The sequence below is a fragment of the Larimichthys crocea genome, chromosome XXII (assembly GCF_000972845.2).
Source record: "Larimichthys crocea isolate SSNF chromosome XXII, L_crocea_2.0, whole genome shotgun sequence".
NCBI classification, from domain to species: domain Eukaryota; kingdom Metazoa; phylum Chordata; class Actinopteri; family Sciaenidae; genus Larimichthys; species Larimichthys crocea.
In genome coordinates this window covers 14997320-15017881 of record NC_040032.1, presented here as the reverse complement: position 1 = coordinate 15017881, position 20562 = coordinate 14997320, and the positions used below count along the sequence as shown (strand labels likewise).

Genomic DNA, 20562 nt, shown 5'->3' with positions numbered 1-20562 from the left:
ATCTAGGTGCAGATTGACTGATTTAACCCTTGCGGCAGCGTTTTTCTCCTCTCAGTGAGCATCCTTTACTTGAATCGAATCATGGCGACATAGTGTTGATGCTTTGAAGGCTGTGAAAACAGTAAAATCACCGGAGGAATGCAGAATTCTGCCCTGAGAGTGAGTCATTTGTAAATCAATACTGCTGTTAAGGCACCTTAATGTGACCATCTGTTGCTGCCTCTGCCTCTCATATGTTGCCATCTTGTGGACAATTTAAAATCTGTCAGTCTTCATTTGCACTAATAAACCAATTAAAATCCTCTTTGACTTTGTCTCGAAGCAGATGAGATCTGTAGAGGCTGAAAGAGTCAACACAGCTGATCTAAAAGTGTCTGAAAAAGTCCAATTAAACTGATCTACAAGATAATAATTTTATTCTGCAGTGATGCGTATTAATGTTGATGGCTAATAGATTGTTGATGTTAATTTGTAGACTAATGAGAGAGTCGATACAAACTGATCTCACTTTGCAATGAACAGCATCGTGATTTTGAGATCTGAAGTGGTGTGAAGACAGAAAATCTGTGGCTCATTAAATTTACATTGTTATAAAGCAGGACTATATTTTTTTATTAATATATATTTAATTCCTCTTCATGTATCTGTCACCTGCTTTTGAATAAAATACATCTACCTTGGGTACACAGATAAACAGATAGATATAGACGCAGACATAACTAGAAACATTAATAGAGATATGACTAAAGGTAGTAGTAATGATAACAGTATTTCAATCCCCGATCTTGGTGTAGCCACGATCTGTAAGAACCTGCCAGAGAGAAAGCAGAAAAACTCTGGGGAAGAAGCTAAGTTAGTAACATGTAAGAGAAGAGAAGAGCTTAATGCATCACAGAAAGTTTCTTTAGCAGACGAAGTCTATAGCAGGATAACTCTCCTGAGCCAGCACAAACTATAAGCTCAAAAAGACTCTTCCACAGGAGAGGAGCTTTAGCTGAAAGCCACATCTGGAGAATACAGGGAACCACCTGAGGTCTGAGAGCATCAGGAGAAGGATTTTAAATTGTAGTCTGGTAGCCGATGCAAAGAAGCCAAAAATGGGATAAATATGATCTCTGATCCTGATTCCTGTCAGTCGACTGCAGGAATTTGCAAAGGGTTTGTAATAATTCAGTCTATGAGTAACGAATGCAGTTTTTCTGCATCTACTTGAGACAGGAAATTCACATTTTAAAGAGCCTGAAACATGAAATCATCATTAAGAATGTGTACTTCTACTTAACTATAAATAAACAAGCAAGAAATATATTAATAAAAATCAGCAAATGCTGCAACATATATGGTCAAACTACACTGCATCCTGGAGCTGCAGTCACTTATTATCACCACTAGTGGGAAGCCTAAAGCCAGCAATGAGACAGCAGCAGCAGCTCTGCTACTACTCTGTGAGCTACAAGACTCAAAACAGCCTCAACAAGATGGTTAATTACTCTTCGTTTGGAGAGAACATTGAATGTAGTAAACATGTTACATTTATATGATTAATGTACATATTTCAGCTAACATGCCTTCATCACGGTGGTATCAGAGGTCGTTTTATATATACAAACAAATATACAAACTGTATGATGAGAACTTTATCGAGCTTCTTCTCCTGCCACTTCTGTCCTCTCACTTATATTAGTCTTTATACTTTATTAGCCATTTATATTTGGCTTATATGTGGACCCCAGGAGACTTTTATGGGAGCTAACAGGGATCCAAATGCAGAGTAAAGACCCTCAAGATGTCTGTGCACGCCCTGCTTTGGTCTCCCACTAACAGATCAACATCAAAGCCAGGATCAAATTCGCTAATCACATTTGCTGATTACATTTTAGGTGCTTTACTCATTAACTTAATATAGTTTAATGATCTCATGTGGCTGAACATCAAGTGAGAGTTTTAATGAGAGCAAAGTGAGAAATTTACTTCACTCAGAGGGCCAGAGGTCTAACCCATCTTGGACTTCTTCAGATGGTTTCAGTCCAGGCACACACTCATGTTGTTTATGATTTCTGAGTTACTGGCTCAAGATGGAGCCAAAAACCTCTCAGCACGGGGCTTGCTTGACAGCTTTAATCATCTAAGTAAATCACTGCAGGTCATAAAATTAACTGAGAAACACACCACAACAGGTGTCTCGCCATGAAACAAACAGGACACTAACCTCTGTTGACTAAACTCTGTGTTATGTTCACGTAGCTCTGTTGGCTTAACGAGGGAATAAGTGCTTTATATTCAAAATAAAATCTCGACACAGTTTGACCAGACTGCAGGGAATCCCCGACCACTGACGACACGGTACACCAAAAATACACCAGCAACCTCTGCTTAACTATTAAATAACTAACACACTAACCCAGATTGCTGAAAACCGGCCATTTACTGCTCTGAGCTGTAACCCAGATCGCAGTCTTCACACCATATTTCCATGACAAGCCATCAGCCATATGTGCCGCTATGTGCTGTATATACTAGCCTCACGCACCAGCATCACACTCAACTGACATTTCTTTTCACTTTAAGATGTGGGCGGCAATTCCCAGACCTGTAACCAGGCTGCACGTATACAGTCATGTAACTGTCTAGATCAGAAGGACACATGAAGGACAAGGACTTTACTTCTTTCATTCATTTCAGTCAAGATTTTCTTTATCACTTTTAACACGAATTGATTTCTGTCGATTAATGAAATCCCCCAAAATAAGAACTGATAAATCATGTACCCTAATTAAGTGTTTATCCAACAAATTTGACATAATGAGTCCGCAAAACAGTCGAGACAAATGTTCATGTGACAAGTTAGATAATTAGATTATTAGTCAAATGATATTTTGAAAATATATAAAGAGCTACGTCCCAACTTTGAGGGAACTGCTGACACTTCATCAGTGCCCAGACAAACAAATATTCACGAGTTTGTCTCTGCTACAATTATTTCTTAAAGCTCTTATTATTATCTGCATTAATATTAATATTGGATCATATGACTATGTGTATTAAAATATGTCACTTTAATATGCAGTTCCTCAAATGTCCACTTAAAGGCTGGCTACAGAACATATCAGTCCTAATGAGCACTGTTATTAAAATGTTCAACCTCACAGCAGAAATAACTTGGTTCGTCAGTGCTTGTTGTTCTTGTTGTGTTGTGATTGACTGTTGTACGAGTTGTTTAAGTCACCTGGTGATGTGAACGATAGTCGTTCTGGTCAACCCTTTTTGAAAAAAGTGATAATATGTCATTATTGCGATTACAGCTGCAGCTACAAATCAATTAATGCAGGTTTAACCCAGAGGTAGTTGCTCTATTGAGACAGTATTATGATCTAGGTCTATCCAATCTGCTTTATGCTAGTCTACATGGATTTACCACTCAAAAGTGTCTCCAAGAGTCTGCAGCTGGTTGGCCCACAAGCTGTTATATTGTACCAGGGGAGATGTGCAGGAGCTGACAGGATTTAGAGATGGTCTGTTTCCTGTGTCCCACAAAGCACCGATTCAATTCTTCTCCCCATCTGGATCAATTACATAAGTGATTTCCAACCAGGGTACTTACACCCCAGAGTACTTCTGCAGTTGCTGCAGGGTACTACATGGAAAACACAATTAATTAACTCGACTTACACGAATAACAACAATTAGAAGCAGCAACTTTAAAAAAAACATTTGTGTCGAGGAGGAAAATAAAAAGCTAAATAAGATCATCAGCAACAGAAATTGTTTTTAGCAATGGAAAGAAACTAGTTCAGTTTTATGAACAAAATACTGTTATAAGGTTTATTTATAAAGAGAGTTTATAAAGAGTACGGTGTAGACCACTGATCCTCAAACTGAGGTGACCTCCCTATAGCGAGAAATCTTTGAAATACCTTTAATTAAAAAAACATATTATACTATCAAAATACGACAAATTTTCAAATGAAAATGAACTTGGTGGAATTTAATTTAACACACATTTTGCATTTCCTTTGTTTCAGTATCAGCCTGCTTCATAGTCATGCTCATATATCGTTTAGCACACGTATACATCTGTGATTAGTTAAAAGCAAAGATGTGGCAAGTTAGTCAGAGGACATAAAATGAATGGCTCAAAAACTCTGCAACAATATTATAGAAGTGTGCATCAGTGTAACCCCTTTTCCACCAATTTAGCTCTGGTTCTTGAACCAGGTCTGTTGAGGGTTCAATAAATCAATAAATAATCTTATTATTAGAAATAAACCTGCCTCCTGCTTAAACTGTGTTTGAGAGTTTTAATATTTTCTGAGGTGGCACGCAGTTTAAAAAGTTTGAGAAACACTTGCCTCTATATGAAAAGTGTCATGAGATAACTTCTGTTTGATTTAGGGAGCTTTGTGGCCGAAATTGAATATAGTATGCAAAACTATATGTATAATCACATATAGTCTATGTTTCTACAGTATGGACAAACTGAGGGTGAGGCGAGTAGTATTCCCTTGGTTGCACTCTGCAACTTCACCTCTAGATGCCACAAAATCCTACAACACTGGACCTTTAAGTGCAAGTAAAATTGAATTGTTATATAACAAGTTTATAATCCATTTATGAGAAAATATTTGGGGTATAACGGGTGGTGTCGATGTGAGCTCGTCTGATAGGACAGCAGGCTGTCACACAATAAATCTGATGATCGCTGCGTTACATCATTACATCATCACCGACCTGACATTTCCACTGAATGGCAGAGAGGTATGACGATGCTGAGACAGCAGTGAGAAAAGTCACTGGTGAAGTATTTGTGGTGCACTTTCAGATTATACAGATCAACGCAGAGAATCATTGATGATAATACTGGATGCTTTTAGCAAAAGATGCAGCATCTGTTGGTTTGTTAAAAAAAAAAAAAAGACGAAACAATGGGTGAAACTGAGCTTTTTTAATAGACGTTGAGTGACGAGCTAATAGTTGCAGACAGCTAAAAGAAGTGACAGGTGATTGAGAGCAACACCCTCCGAGAACCAGACTTACATTTCATGAAATGACGGATGACTGAAGGCTTTTGGTGGCGAGAGAGAGAGAGATGGAAAGAAACAGAGAGAGAAAGAGATGCAGACAAAAGAAGAAAAAAAAAACATTTTCAGCCTGCCCTGCCCCCTCATCGCTCTCTGGGGGAACAAGGGATTATGGAAATGTATAAATGCAAGAGAGAGAGAGAGAGAGAGAGGGAGAGAGAGAGAGAGAGAGAGGGAGTCTGACAGACAAGGAGGAGGAGAGAGAGAGAAAAAGAGGAGGGGGAGAGGAAGAGAGAGAGCAAATAAGAGAGCGAGGGGAGACAGAGCGATGCTATTGGTGGACCGTTATAACATCAAGCGTGATAGAAATATTTCTCTCGCAGTCTAAGAAATAGAGGAAGAGACAGACAGAGACAGCAGACTCAGGAAACACATTCAGGTTTTCAAAAGAGACTAAAAAAGAAAGAAAGAAAGGGGTAGACAATAGAAAGGTGGACTAAATTAACTTATGACTTCTGAGGGCTGTGGAGATTTTTGCTTAACAACTGGAGTGATTTCAAAATCAGACTAACTCAACATGTAGATGTTCTGCAGGTTTCTGGTTAAAATTCGTACTCCTTTACCTCCTCCTCCTCCTCCTCCTACCCCTTATTAAGAAGTAAATAATTATCCTGCACAGACAAATCCTAAATGTGTGTTTTTTTTTTTGTTAGTTTTTTGGGAGAAATTTGAGGGATGCGTCTGAGGGAAAGATGCAGAGCAGAGAAGTCTGACATGGTGCCGACCCAAATTGACAGAGACGAGGACAGAGTGGACTGTTCAGTGGCAGACACGTCTCCAACCAGACACAGGTATTCTCTTCTCGATATTAAGATCAGTCAAGATATCGATCCGTGCTAAGTGTTGTAACTCATCTCTGTAAAGATAAAGTAGTTGTTTCCTTGTTTTCCGGATGCTTTTATTGCAAAACAGTGGCAACCAGTAATTTGCTTTGTCAGAGGATGAATAATGTCTAACATGCAAAGCAATATCTTGTATCTTCAGCACGTGATCGGATTTATGTGTAGGTAAATCATTTGTCAGATATTTAGTAGTATAATAAGTGAACTACTCTCTGTAAATAATCTCACAGCTCACAGCTAATCTGCAAACTGTGGCTGTTTACTAAGTGTTACATGTGATTGAGAAACATGCGTCATTAATGGTGTTCTTGATTTAGAGCAACAGATGAACTGAAAGCCATACGACAAACTGCTGAACTATCACAAGCCATAACCATCCTAGACAATAACAATAATAATAATAATAATAACACCCCTCTGTGCTGTGCTTGGTATCGACAAGAATCCTGTGCTTCTGTTGTCAGCGTGTCAGTCAGACACTTTGTGGTTTGTGTTACTGTGAGGGGAGGAGGAAAAAAAATGTGTAGGCTTTATCTAAAGAGAAACTACATGGAGGAGGAGGAGGAGACAGACATTTTGCCTGTCAGAGACTGAAAAGAGGAGCATCGGGCCAACTACAGACAACTGTGGCTGTGAACAGACGTTTAAGTGCTTCCCTAAATCAAAGCCAGAAAAAGGGGGTCATCCTGCTGTGAGACACACAAGAAGAGACAAAGACAGAGCATGAGGGGAAGCAGTGAAGGCGCTGCTCAAGCTGATTATTGATTGTTGCTAAAAACTGAGTGCTTTACCTACCTGGACGACACACAGACTCAGCTCGCGTCAGAGGGGGATAGAGACAATAACCTCCAAATAAAGGAGGGAGACCGGGCAGTGGCCAATAGAGAGGCAGAGCAAGGGGGAAGTTCCCTTTCTCTCTCTCGACCCATCCTGTCGTCAGGCTGGCTGGCACAGCCATGGCGTTCACCTTTGCGGCCTTCTGCTACATGCTCACCTTGGTGCTGTGCGCTGCTCTCATCTTCTTTGTCATATGGCAGGTGAGTAGCACTGTGCACACACTGGAAACCACTGCATGCACACGCACACACACACACACACACACACACTGAAACTAAAATGGGTACATGTAGGAACATCTACGCTTCATCCCACGCAGGCAGACAAACACATCCACCTACACACTGTTACTTGTACAGCACCGACAGGAACACAGCACACACACACACACACACCTCTCTCAGGTTCCTTTAGAGGTAATGACATGCATAAATATGTCAAAGAAAGCCTCAGTGCAGTCGCACTTATGTGTGACTGACGGTTTGAATTGCCTCTTAAGAGCCACCAAATGACACTTACATTTTCAAACATCCAGCGAGGACACAATTAGCTGGAGAAAGATTCATTTTTTCGAGCACAGGAGTTGCAGGAGATTTTATTTCTTTTCCCACACACATCTCTGGTGTAATTACCTGGTGCTGCTTTGACCCACGAGTCCAACCGGCTCAGTCCCTGCACATTTAACAACAAACAGCTCCTCAAACAAGACGTTCAGGCTTCAGCAAACTGTACAAAATGAGTACAGAGAAGCGGGAAAACACATGAATTTTCTGTGGTATTTGCACTCGGCTCGACAAACACTTTGCTTCTGATCTCTCACCTTTAACATTCGATCCACCCCCCCCCCCGGAGGCAGGAATAATATGAAATACAACACATATCATTATGAATATAAGACTTGAAATGACTAACATACCAATTGACTAAGTGGGTGAGACTACATATGAGTCAGTCAGTGTGTCTGTGTGTGAAATAGACGTGGAGAAGCGTGTGTCTGGCTCGGCACTCAACCATGTGATTGAAACGCTTATCAAACTGAGTTTGTTCACCTCCCTCCCAACCCTTCGCCCTCCCCGAGTCTGCCTCCACCCACGGGTACAGCACCCCAATTCTATGTGGCTCTCAACCAATCAGAACGCTTGTTCACTGCTATAGTAACCATGGAAGCAACTAAGGGGCTCACCATGTCGCCATGGAAACTGCATCTGTTTACAACAAGTGTGAAAGAAGACTAGGGGGAGCCTTATAGGCTCGTATTAAAGGGGGGAAATGACCACCGGCTTCAAACAGGCTCGAGTCAGACGCTTACTTATCTGCAAATAATGTCGTTTTATTGCTTTTCAATGAGCCGTCAAAGTGGAGCTGCACTGTTTAAAAGCTGGAGTGACGATAAGCATAGCAGGTGGCCTTTACACTGAGGGTTGTTAGTATTTTTATAGAGCTATTAATCAGGGAGCTCGTGAGAAGAATTATCACTCATGCTCGTCTCACGGGGAGCAGTTAGAGAGCAACGGTGACATTGTTTCCTCTACAGTTTAATATGTTTTAGATTTTATAGACATCTCCGGGACGCTCTCCTCTCGAATTCAAACTCGACAAAGCGTGCATGTAAAGTCGTGCATGTTATTAAATATAACAAACTTTTCCCGAGCATAACTTTTTATGTGCTTAATGATCGTTTCAGTTCTCCCCCCGATTATGAAAAAATATATTTAGAAGTTTTAACACCCGTAAAAATGAATAAACCAAACAGTCAGTTTGATTGATGTTCCCCTGAGTGCATCGTGAATAAACATGATTTATGAAAATGACAAAAGACTGACACAGCTAATCAAAACAAAGCAACACCAGTTTGATTGATATTTCCTTGTGTGCACTGTGAATAAACAAAAAAAAAAAATGATAAATCATCAAAACAGTCCAACACCAGTTTGATTGATAATCAAAGAAAGAAATGTCTGTTCTTGCAAATGAATCCTGTAATTGTTATTTTTAGTCTTGAACCCTAATGTAACTTTACTATCAGGTTTAATAAAAACAGACTCTATCATTTTAGAGGCGATGACCTTGGGGCACCTTGGTAATTCTCCTAGTTGAGCATGCGCCCCATGTGTCATGGCTAAAGTCCCCGCCACAGTCACCCTGGTTTGATTCCAGCTTGGATATTTGCTGGATGTCACCCCCTCTCTGTCCCCTGAATTTCCAGTCTGTCTCTCCAGCTGTCTCTGTCGAATAAAGCCAAAAACCCAAAACATCCAAATGAACACTGGGTGACAACACATGTAGAATTTAAATGAATCTCCTCAGATAAGAAGCTACATGATCAGACATTGTATAAGCACAATAGGGGCTCATATACAGTGTAAGGATAAAGAGCAAGGCTGTAAGTAATTATACATGGACTCATCCACCATTTAATCACCATGTGTGCTCTGGCAACGTGAACAATGTGGCTGCAGCTGTACAGTAAACCGTTCCAAGTTACCATCCCGTCACACCAAGACACCATCGATGTCTTTATCTAATACATATATATGTATGTACAGTTACACTATGTGCATTCATATCATGGTGTTCTAAACTAACTAACAAATTCACGTCTGTTATTTTTCAGATCATTGCATTTGATGAGCTTCGCACAGACTTCAAAAATCCCATTGATCAGAGCAATCCCACCAGAGCGGTAAGAACCCTGCTTCACGTCTTTCAAGAGTGATCAAACCATCGCGTGTTCCTTTTTTTAGATCCAAGAAGATCCTTCAACGATCCACATGCAGAACAAACTGAGGGTTTCATCACTACAAATGTTGCACATGACCATACACTCTACAAAACTGTCTTTTGAAGTGCTCTGGAGAACCTTTTTTATCCTTCACTGTTAAAAATAAAGAGTTAGAACCTGAAGTGGATCTTCATGGTTAATGCACAGGGGAACTGTTTCAGTTCTGCAAAGAACATCTTACCTATTTGTTATTATAAGTATATAAGTTATTATAAAGTCCTTTAAGAACTTTGCATTTTTAGTCAAAATGTTCAGCATACAGAAGCCAAAAACGGTCAAATGTAAGTTCAATTACTATGTAAAACTTTTTACTTTTTACTGAAATTATCAGTCAAGATTTTACAGTTTTACAGTTTTCAGATGTTTCCTGAATTATGACCCAACATAATTTAAATATTATCATTTTACATACATTTGAATGTAATTTAGGAAAGCAGATAACATGCTGTATAACTAATACCATTAATGGCATAATACTTAAAGTAACAGTTTGGACTTTGCAGAAAATGTAATGTGTAATTTTTGAGTTTTGTAAAAACATCCGAAACTGTTATTTTATGGCATTAGTTATACAGCATGTTATCTGCTTTCTTAGGTTACATTCAGATTCATGCAAAACGATAATAATGACCTGTATTTAAATATGTAGCTGTTTGATCAGAATTCAGGGAACATCTATAAAATAACAGCATAAAATCTGTAAAATCTTATCTCAAAAATTATAATAATTATAGTTTTTGACATTTATTTACTTTCATTTTACAGCTTTTTTTACAGTGTGGCTTTAACTCCTGGCTGCTTATATGCCAGACATATTGACTCAAAAAGGAAAGTTCTTAAAGAACCTGATAATAAATTGTTCTTTGCAGAAAAAGGTTCCCCACATTGCATCACCATGAAGAACCACTTTAAGTTCTGACTCAGAACTTTATTTTTATCGTTGTCCATTTATCAGTCCAGCACAGAGTTAATAAACTCCTCATCAACAGAATGAGTTTATAAATAAGTCTTTGCATGAGAAAGCCACAGCACAGTGCAATCATACAGAAAAAGCAAGCATCATTTCATGTTTTGGAATGAAATCAAATGTTGTATTCAGCTACAGTTAGACTCTGTAAATGTTCATCAAATATTTGTACTACTTTCTAAAACAGTTCCTACTAATCCGCGTTTCCAGGTGATTTCAACAGTAACATCCAGGCAGCATTTACCTCCAACGCTCATTTTGTATGCAGATTGATGCAATCAACCTTCCGCAAAGACCTCGGCTCGTTGGCTTAATCAATTAAAGAGATTGATGCAAATGAAATCACTGTTTATACATTGAGATACTGAGCTGTCGCTGCACTCGAAGTACAGACACGAGGTTTTACCTCACTGTAACAAGAACATTATTCACTCGAGTCACGTTGGAAAGATTCAACACATGCTCGCAAGTGAAAAAATATTCTGCCAAAAAAAAAAGAATTTGTCTTCCGCTCTTGCAGTGTTGCTTGTCTACATCATGCAAACTTCTTTCCTAATCTTTTGCAAAGCAGAAAACGTGACGAACAAATGCCATTCTTCGTTTAGCAAGACAACAGCAGCTGTGAACGTCTTTTTCACAACTTAGCTAATGTGCTAGCAATCATGCGAACCTGCATCTGAACTGCAAAGTGATGAGGAGTGGGAGAGGAAACTGCGAAAGTCGACTGTGGGAGTGTGGAGGCACGCCAGCTACAGGGGGGTGGACACAATAGCTGCAACACCTGTAAAATATCATACAAAATATAGTAGCTCTGCAACAAAAGCTGTCTTGAACGTTCCAGCTCAGAGCGGATGTGTTATATTTCCCACCACGGAAAGATGATGGAGGGCTTCTCTGACAAAGTATTCTCACATATCGAGCGTGACAAGCTTCAGGGTGGCAGGATTTACAGGTCTACTGTATTGGATTGCATTTTCTTCGGTCGATGACAAACAACCTAAGTGGTTCATCTTAACCGATGTCAGCATGTCAGCTGCGTTCAGAAAGAACACGATCGGCCAGGATGTGATGCTGCCAGTCTCTCCCAAAATCAATAAACTGCTCTAACAGAACAAGACACAGAACATAGCCTCGGGAAAATAAACAGGAATTATTTCTGAGACCAACGCGTGTTCCCTCAACTGCTGCTGTCTGCAAAGAAAAAGACACCAGTAAATATTTGTCACCGAGACAGAAATGACAAAAGAACATAATGTAGGGGACTAAACTCGTGTCTGCAAATGAGGTTTATGTGCATAGCCATTAATCACAGTTACAGTCTGAAAGGGAGACACATTGTCGACACATTATTTGGCTGTTTTCTTACCTTCTACTTCATTTCACAGTAATCCCCTTGATTAGCCTGCCAATTGAACATCCACACTCTTTGTCCTGCCTCTTTTATGTGTCCTGTACATTGTTTAATGTCTGCAGTGCCTTTGATTAATGTCCTCAGTCATGTTTCGTTAGTTGGGACAATTAAATATTCAGAGTGAACTGGATGACCTGACACTAATCAGGACGACTGAGGGCTGTAAAATCCGAGCAGAGTTACTACTGGACAACAATTTATAACTGCAATTACAGGATCTCTGTGCTTCTTACATTTTGAAGCTCGGTGTTCGTAGAAGGATGTAGGACACAAAGCAAGCAAAAATAAAGAAAGTGACATCGACCAAAATCAACAGCTGCAAATAAAACAGTGAGCCTGGAGAGCCGGCATCTGGTTTGGAGGCTGGATGCTGTAGATTCAGGGCAAAATCCACTTTCAGGTCACCGGGGGAGTTTATGAATTTATGTTCACACATTCATAAAAACGTGCAGCCTGTGGCTCTGGCTGAAGGGAACGGACAATCACAGGGGCAACGATACTGGAAGAAATCATCCTGTAGCTAAGACAGATGTCTCAATATGTCACAAAATGATGCTTCATTAAATATGGAGGAAACAAACACCAGCACACACGTGCTGATATGAGGCGAGCACTAAAGATGTAGCATTCATATCCGTCTGTTAATTCCCTGAATATTGGTACTTTGTTCTCTCTGCTGATGCATGTTGATTAATACAGGTGGATGAGCTGCAGCAAAACATCTCATTTGCTTTGCAAACTAATCAATGGACACCTAAATAAAACATCACCATAGGGGACCATAGCTGCTGGCTGGTAGAGGCAACAGAAGATGGATGTCTTTCATTCCTAAAAACTGTCCATTGATCCCTCTCTCATGGCTCACAGGAGACTCAGAACAGCACAAAACGTCGACGTCCTTATTGCTTCAAATGTGGCAGCTGTGTTTTTGTGCTGATGAACAGTTTCAATCAGTTTCCCTCAACAACCCACCATTTATTATTCATGCTCGGTTGCGTGAAATAAATATATTGTAACTAAAGAACAGAAAGACAACTTGGGAGATTTTGTTTGTGGCCACAAAGAGACCATGAAGTCTCTTCCCTGGCAGCAGTCACGTCAGCTGAGGATTTAGATGGTCTGGGTCATGCGTCATGCGCCTCGACCACTTAGTCAACTGAGTAATCTTATTTTGGACACATGTCCATGAAACTAACTCTCCTCTGCGATCACGGAGGTGATCTTGAAGGATGATTTATTTAGAAATTAACAATTTATAACGTTACAAAACATAACCGGTCCACTACCGACTCGATTCTGTCCTTAATGTGAAAAATGTGTCTGAGTGTAAGTAACTGCTGAGACCAAAAAAATCAGCATTTTAAGAGTTTTTAAGGCAGAATTTTAAGAAAAAAAAGTCTGAATTGTAGAAAAAAAATCTGAATTTGGAGCAAAAAGGAATAGCTCAGTGGGTTGAGCCTCAAACCCATGTACAAAGGAGCTGTCCTTGTTGAGGGTTCAAATCCCAGAAAAAGTTAACAAAAAAGAAATTCTAAGCGTTTAAGGCAGAATTTTAGGAAAAATAAAAAGACTGAATTTTGGGGGGAAAATCTGAATTTTAAGGGGAAAAATTGCTCAGTGGGTAGGGCATCAACTCCATGTACAAAGGCTCAGTCCTTGCTGCAGTAGTCGAGGTTTCAAATCCCAGAAAAAAAAAAACATAAGTTTTAATTAAAAAAAAGTCAGAAACTTAAGAAAAAAAATAGCTCAGTGGGTTGAACATCAGCCTCATATGCAAAGGAGCTGTCCTTGCCAAGTGTTCAAATCCCAGAAACTATAAAAAAAAAAAAGTCTCAATTTTAAGACAAATTTTTTTTTTCTGAATTTTGACAAATGTTTCTCTCCCTCTCCACTCTAGTGATGATGTCACGCACTCTAGCTCTCGAACATCCTACCAATACACACCCATTCAGTTTTTGCTGTGGTTTTTTGGCAATTTGTCATCACTCGCATCGCCTGGCCGAGCTGCATGTTTTGATACCTTTTTTCAGTATGTGCGACCGAAACTGCGAAATTTCTGTGATACGTAAGAATAATAAGTATGGGGAATAGTAAATAGCGCACCTTGCAGGCACACTCAATAAACCAAACTTTTTCTGTACCCATCTGCACTAAGACCTACTTAACGACATTAGAGCTATGTGGATTAAGTGGCTCTTACACTTGTTCTGATGAAAAACACTTGTTCTATCTAAAACTAATAAAGTCTTTACTCCATAGCCAGCTTTCAGGTTAAACAGACAGTTATTTTTAAGCAGAAATCTCTCTCACAATTATCTGAAACTTCCAAACCAGCCATTATCTCTGCTTTGTGAGTTATAAGAACAAAGACATGTGCAGACTAATAATCAAACTTTCTTTATTTGCTCTCTCCGCAGAGGGAAAGGATCTTGAACATCGAAAGAATCTGCAACCTGCTTCGCAGAGTGAGTAATAGCTGTTTCTCACCAGTTGCCTTACCTAACCTAACCATTGAGAGAACCATGACGCACACTGATTCATTTCACATATAGCCCCGTACAACCCGCCATCACTGCAGACACGTACGCAGAGATGGACAACACTGAAGGAGGTTTTATGTGTTGTGATGTTTTTTTTTTGCTTCACAATTTAAAGCTTTTAGGAAGAGAACTGAGTGTCCTTAAAATGTGGCATGCTGTCGAGGCCATTTTCAACATGTGTGTGTCATTGTGTGCAGCAAGAGACAGGATAAAAACATAATGCAACAACAACTTAAATTCATCAGGGAAGGTGCTAACCGTACTACTAGAGTCCTTGTATTCATGCAGAGTACAGAAGGTTAGCACTGAGATCATAATTTGAGCCGTGAAGCATTTTAAAACCGTGAATAAAAAAATGTTTTTATGATTGAAGGAACAGTAATAGGAGTAAAGTCTGATAGCTTCAGAAGGAAGGGACTTCTACTGTTGACTGAGTTTGATTTATTGGTTAAATTACAGAGCTGTGCACTGCAAGGAAGTGAGATGAATATGAAAAGAAGTGAGAATATATATTTGTTTGTGCAAATATAATTTCAGTTACCTTTAAATGTTGCAGAGGGAGACGATGTCGTAAACGTTTAAAAAATGCTGAGCATGATGCAGTAAAAAAAAAATCAGTTTCTTGATCAATCTTCAAATAGAACGATCATCAATCCAGCCTGGTAATCAGACTAAATGGCCTATTTGTTTTCACTTCATTATTATTCAGTCTGACATCGTGTTCGTGCCGTCCCAGCTTTGTCGTCTGGTGACATATCGGTCCCATTAACGATATTGTCAACGATTACTTGGAGCAGTTAAAGGTCCGGTTTGTAACATTTATGAGCATCTACAGGCAGAATAAGTTTGTTTGTGTATAATCCGAACTTGAAGAACACGAACTCTTGTGGTTTTGTTAGCTTTGAATGAGTTGTTTTTATCTACAGAGAGAGCATCAACCATGTTCTCCTACATACTTGGCAGGTGAGGGGTATTTAGTTGGTCGCAATCAGCCACTTCACCACTAGATGCCACTAAATCTTACACACACTAGTCCTTCAAAGGTTGTGGTGTAAAAACAAAGAAGCTTTTAAACCATTTTAACATTTACAATGAATGAGTTCCTTTAGGCTGCAAGAAGGCAGCAGTTTTCTTTAAAACACCACTAAAAGTAGACTGTATGTTTGCTCTTTCAGCTGGTTTGCAGCTGGATGTGCAAATAACCAGGAACTGTTTGCTATCAAGTTCATGCCGTGTTGATTCAAAGCTCTGAGCGACTCGAAGCACGTATGTCAAACTACATCAACTTCCTCTAACATCTGAACACCAGCCGACATGTGTTACACGTGCACTCGTAACAGCAGCGAGCCATGAGTAACATCAACACCTTCCGTGTGAAAGTGTTTGCCTCGTAGTGTCATTTCGGTTTCGTAGACTTCGCACAACATACAACCCATGTGTGTTTCAGTCGATTTGTTGCAGTGTGATGTTGCTGAATAATTTGCTGACCTATAATCTGACTTCCTGTGTCTGTTTTGCTCAGTTGGTGGTGCCGGAGTACTCCATCCACGGGCTCTTCTGCCTGATGTTCATGTGTGCCGGAGAGTGGGTCACACTTGGCCTAAATATCCCGCTCCTCTTCTACCATCTGTGGAGGTACAGTCCCATAACAGATGTCTGATGAGCTTCTGTTGGTCCGGTGCAAGCGTGAGCCAAACTCTCTCTCTGCTTTTTCAGGTTTTTTCATCGGCCAGCCGACGGGTCAGAGGTCATGTACGATCCCGTCAGTGTGATGAACGCCGACATTCTCAATTATTGCCAGAAGGAGTCCTGGTGTAAGCTGGGTTTTTATCTGCTCTCGTTCTTCTATTATCTCTACAGGTAAGAGTAAATTCACAATCTTCTCAGCTTTTAGCAATGCCTTTCGGATTTGTGTTGACGTATGAACTTCTGCTCATTTTTTCATCTATTGCCTCGGCCTCTTTCGTGCTGAAGTATGGTCTATGCCTTGGTGAGCTTCTAACAGGCAGGAGATCTGGAGGAATAAAAGACACAGAGTAACAAATGGAGACATCAACACTATCCTTCCCATCACTGGCTTGGGTTTTCAACCGTCGAACTTTGGACAAAACAAGACCAATCTGAGTGATAATGTGAATGTAAAGGTGTTATACATGGTATCACTTTATCCCAGATACTGCTGTCGGACGGCTGGACACATATTTGAAAGACTGAAATCAAACAGAGGACGCAGCAGGTGTTTGTGTTGCCTTTGACCCGTTATGAGAAATAACAATATATTTCTGAAGGGCTTGGAGTTTTCCCCATGCTGCTCTTACTGATCCAGTCGCTCAACTCACTGTGAATCTCCAAACACTTTAGGGGCTGGACAACAAAAATAATACGTCTGTATTCTTTGACTTTGAAAATGTACTAAAAGCTGGATTGTTCTGGCATCATTCCATTTATTTAAGATGACCTCTAATATCAAACCACTGCTTTGATTGTGTTACAGGTACATGAAACTATAAGAAACTTTAAAGCAATGTCAGAAAGGCAGAAGGCCCATCAGGCATGGAGATAAAGCATAGACCAACTCGACATCTCCTTGACGCCAGCCTCTGCCAAAAGTCAAATTTAACCAACAAAAAACGAAGGAATTACTCATAAGTTTGACGTCAAAGGGTCAACGCTTGTAATGTGCATTCAAAAATAAGTATGTCCATAGCTGTAAGGACGTATTTTTTACGCTACATGCTAGGTTCATGCTTTCCAAAGAGCGCCATGCTCGGACATAACGCCAAAAGTTTATATCTGAAAAACATTGTGCCAAGTTAAGAATTAGAACAAGTGAAAAGAACAAAGATTAGGCTAGAAAGTGCTTGCGGTATCTTCATCTACATGCTAAGGCTTTGTAAAGGCCTTGCCTTTATTTTCACTTTCTTTAATACACATTTTAATTTTGGCACAATGTTTTTTTGGGTTTTTTTTTTTCTTGAAACAAAAACAAAAACAAAAAAAAACAACTTAGTTTTGTTGTATTTTTTAGTGTGCGGGGAACGCCTTATTCCTATTTCCAGTGACGTTTACTCATCTGCATCTATACTATCGTCCTTTTAGCACAGCAACTTTTCTCTGATCCGAGGTAGAACGTAGAAATCTCATGTACTATAAGCAATTAAAAACAAGCAAACTAGCAATGTAATATGATTCATGAGACATATCGATGCCGTGTTATTCAGTGTTTGTAATAACAGTGAGTGGGACACAAGTGGCAGATGAGACGATGATGACTCTGTGACGTTTCCGTTATTTCAAAAGTGTAAAGAAGTCACCTCAACACAATCACACAGCTTCAGAAGGGACCTTAATGTTGCCGATGACCAAGATTTGTAAACAGCAAAGCCTTTCTTCAGCTGGTGCTGCCTTTGCCATCATGTGTTCATTAGTTTGATCTATTTGTAGATAAGTGATGGTTTCAATGTGACATTTTAACATCAGTAGAAAAACTCCTGGAGCCCGAGAACAAACTGTGGTGTTTGTCATACGCCGGCTCCATGTGTAGTAAATGGTGGTGGTGACACGTCTGGTATGTAAACTGTGGGACAGTCTTGAAGACTACAGCCTATTGAAGGGTTTACAATTAAATTTCACATCTGTGTATGTATGATGGCACAATTACACCAATTTCAACATTTAAATTGGAAGCATATAGCTATCGATGAGTTAAATAGCAATACCACAGGATAAGGCTGGCATAGTTCTATATTTTAGTTACTGTCAAGAAATCCTGACTGAAAACGACAGATTGTTAGTGTTTATATCTATATTTTTAGACTTCCCTATCCTGTCTGTGGCCTGTTTGATGTAAATCTTTAAAAAGGCTAAGAGTACTCATCCCTTCATCCCTCGACCCTCGACCCTCATACCTTGACGCTCATCAATCGACCCTCATACTTCAACACTCAACCCTTCATACCTCGACTCCCTCATCCCTGCATCCCTCTTCTCTTGAATCTTATTCCTCAACCCTCATACCTTCATCCCTTAAACCTCATACCTCGACACTCATCCTTCCTCTCTCAACCCTCATCCCTCGACCCTAATCCCTTCTACCCTTAAAGCTCATACCCCGACCCTCGTCCCTCGTCCGTCAGTCCTCTTCCTTTGACCCTCATCCTTTCATCCCTTGACTCTCATACCTCAACTGTTATTCCTCTACCCTAATCCCTTGAAGCTCATACCTCAATCCTCATCCCTTGACCCTCATACCTTCATCCTTTGACCCTCATCCCTTGAACTTCAACCCTCATACCTCGACCCTCAAACCTTGACCATCTATTCCCTGACCCTCATCCCTTCCTCCCTCATCCCTCGACCCTCCTAAACGGAGCAAAAAGTGCATTTTCACCTCTTTTCAACAAGCTCATTAATGTGTTTTTTTATAGTTTAATAGCTCTATGACAGACAAATACGTCAGATCAAACATTTGCTACCCAGGCATTGTTGTTTTTGGTCTTTCCATATGTTTTAATAACAATAAGAGAAATTCAGAATATCATCAGTCTTACTCTTTAAATATGAACTTCATTCCCAGTCCAAACCAGTTTTTAAAAGTCATGCATACATCGCTTTTATTTGAAATGTCACGTAATAACTTGAAGCATAAAAGACATTTTGTCCTCACTGCCACAGCAGTCGTTCTGTAACAATGAGTCGAGGCATATCTGTACGTGACAGAGCTTTCATAATCACTCCACAAATGAAACCCCGGCAATTAAAGAAAGCTCACACACACTCACACACACACACACATGCACACGCACACACCTCTTGTGTCAATCACGCTCCTTTTCATGTCACTTTGGTACTAATGAGAGGTTTAGAGGGAGCAACTTCAAACCGCTTGTGTGATGTGAATTTCCAACCAAATTGCAACATTCACTTGACTGAAGCAACTTTAATAGACTATAATTTTTCCTGACGACACACAGCAGACAGTACATGTTGTGCCAAATGATGTTCCCATTCAAATAATCACGGGACACTGAGACCTCAAAACTCTGCCAACAATGTGAGTGTGTTGAGTATGGACAATCACTATTAAAGCACAGGAACTCGAGGAAAGGAGGAGAACTCGCTCGGTTTGAATGTCATTATGTAGTTGCTCTAAACAAAGCATTTTAGAAAATTGTATTTAAGTATATCTATTTGTATCTGTCTTTTATACATTTATCATCAATGTACGCTACAGTAAATTTGGTGGATTACTTTATATTTATTAGGTTACACTATGATGTACAGTTAATAAACAGCGATTCTCATGCCATATTCTAATAAAACAGTAATACCAAAAAGATTGTCTCCGAGATTTCTTATTTCCTGTCTGCTTGAGGGGTCAGGATTTCACCCATCTGTGAGGAGCCATGCAGACATGATTGCTCTGCCAATCCCAGAGAATGAAGGAGAGGAGAGAGAAATATCACTCTGAGGATGATGAGGGGAATATATAAGCAAGGAGAAATGGAAACAGAAAGAGGACCTGCCACATCGAAAGATGTGGAAATAACAGCTGCATTTAGAGGTGGCTTCAGAGACAGCCTCTTGAAAAGCACAGAAATAACATCGCTGATGTGAAAAAAGCTTCGACTATAGAGGATGATTACCTGTCATTAAAGCCTACACCTCCAGAATACTAACACATCAAATTATAGATGCACAGCAGTCGACATTTTCATGCTCAGCAACAGTTTTCTTTCTTCTGATTTCAAAAGAGAAAAAAATTGCTGAGTACATCTCTAAGTCGACTCGGGGACTCATTTGTAGGCCGTGTAAGGTTTGCCAGGTTATCGCTTGTCTAAATAATGATTCAGACAGAAAAACAGAGCAACGTCGAGGATTCAAGCTGGCTTTTTCCCTCTGTTTGAAAAGGACATATCATTCCCCCGCTGTCACCATGGAAACTAAATTGTATTAGAGATTCCTGTTGACTCACTCACGAGGCGCTCACTCAAATCACAGAAATTCAATTCAACCATTTCAAGTTGGTTCACATGCCCGGCAGCACTGTTTTTTTTTTGCACAACACTTTTTGAAAAATTTATATTTATATTACATCCAGTCCAG

General features: G+C 39.8%; 1 protein-coding gene across 1 annotated transcript; it reads left to right on the top strand.

The window, feature by feature from the left end:
• The first annotated feature begins 5320 nt into the window (after positions 1-5320).
• Positions 5321-18874, top strand: cnih2 (cornichon family AMPA receptor auxiliary protein 2). The gene is made up of 6 exons (XM_010740159.3): positions 5321-6957; positions 9372-9440; positions 14335-14382; positions 15980-16092; positions 16174-16317; positions 16432-18874. The coding sequence occupies exons 1-6, from the start codon at positions 6877-6879 to the stop codon at positions 16457-16459; spliced, it is 483 nt and encodes a 160-aa protein (XP_010738461.1). The 5' UTR covers positions 5321-6876; the 3' UTR covers positions 16460-18874.
• Positions 18875-20562: the final 1688 nt, after the last annotated feature.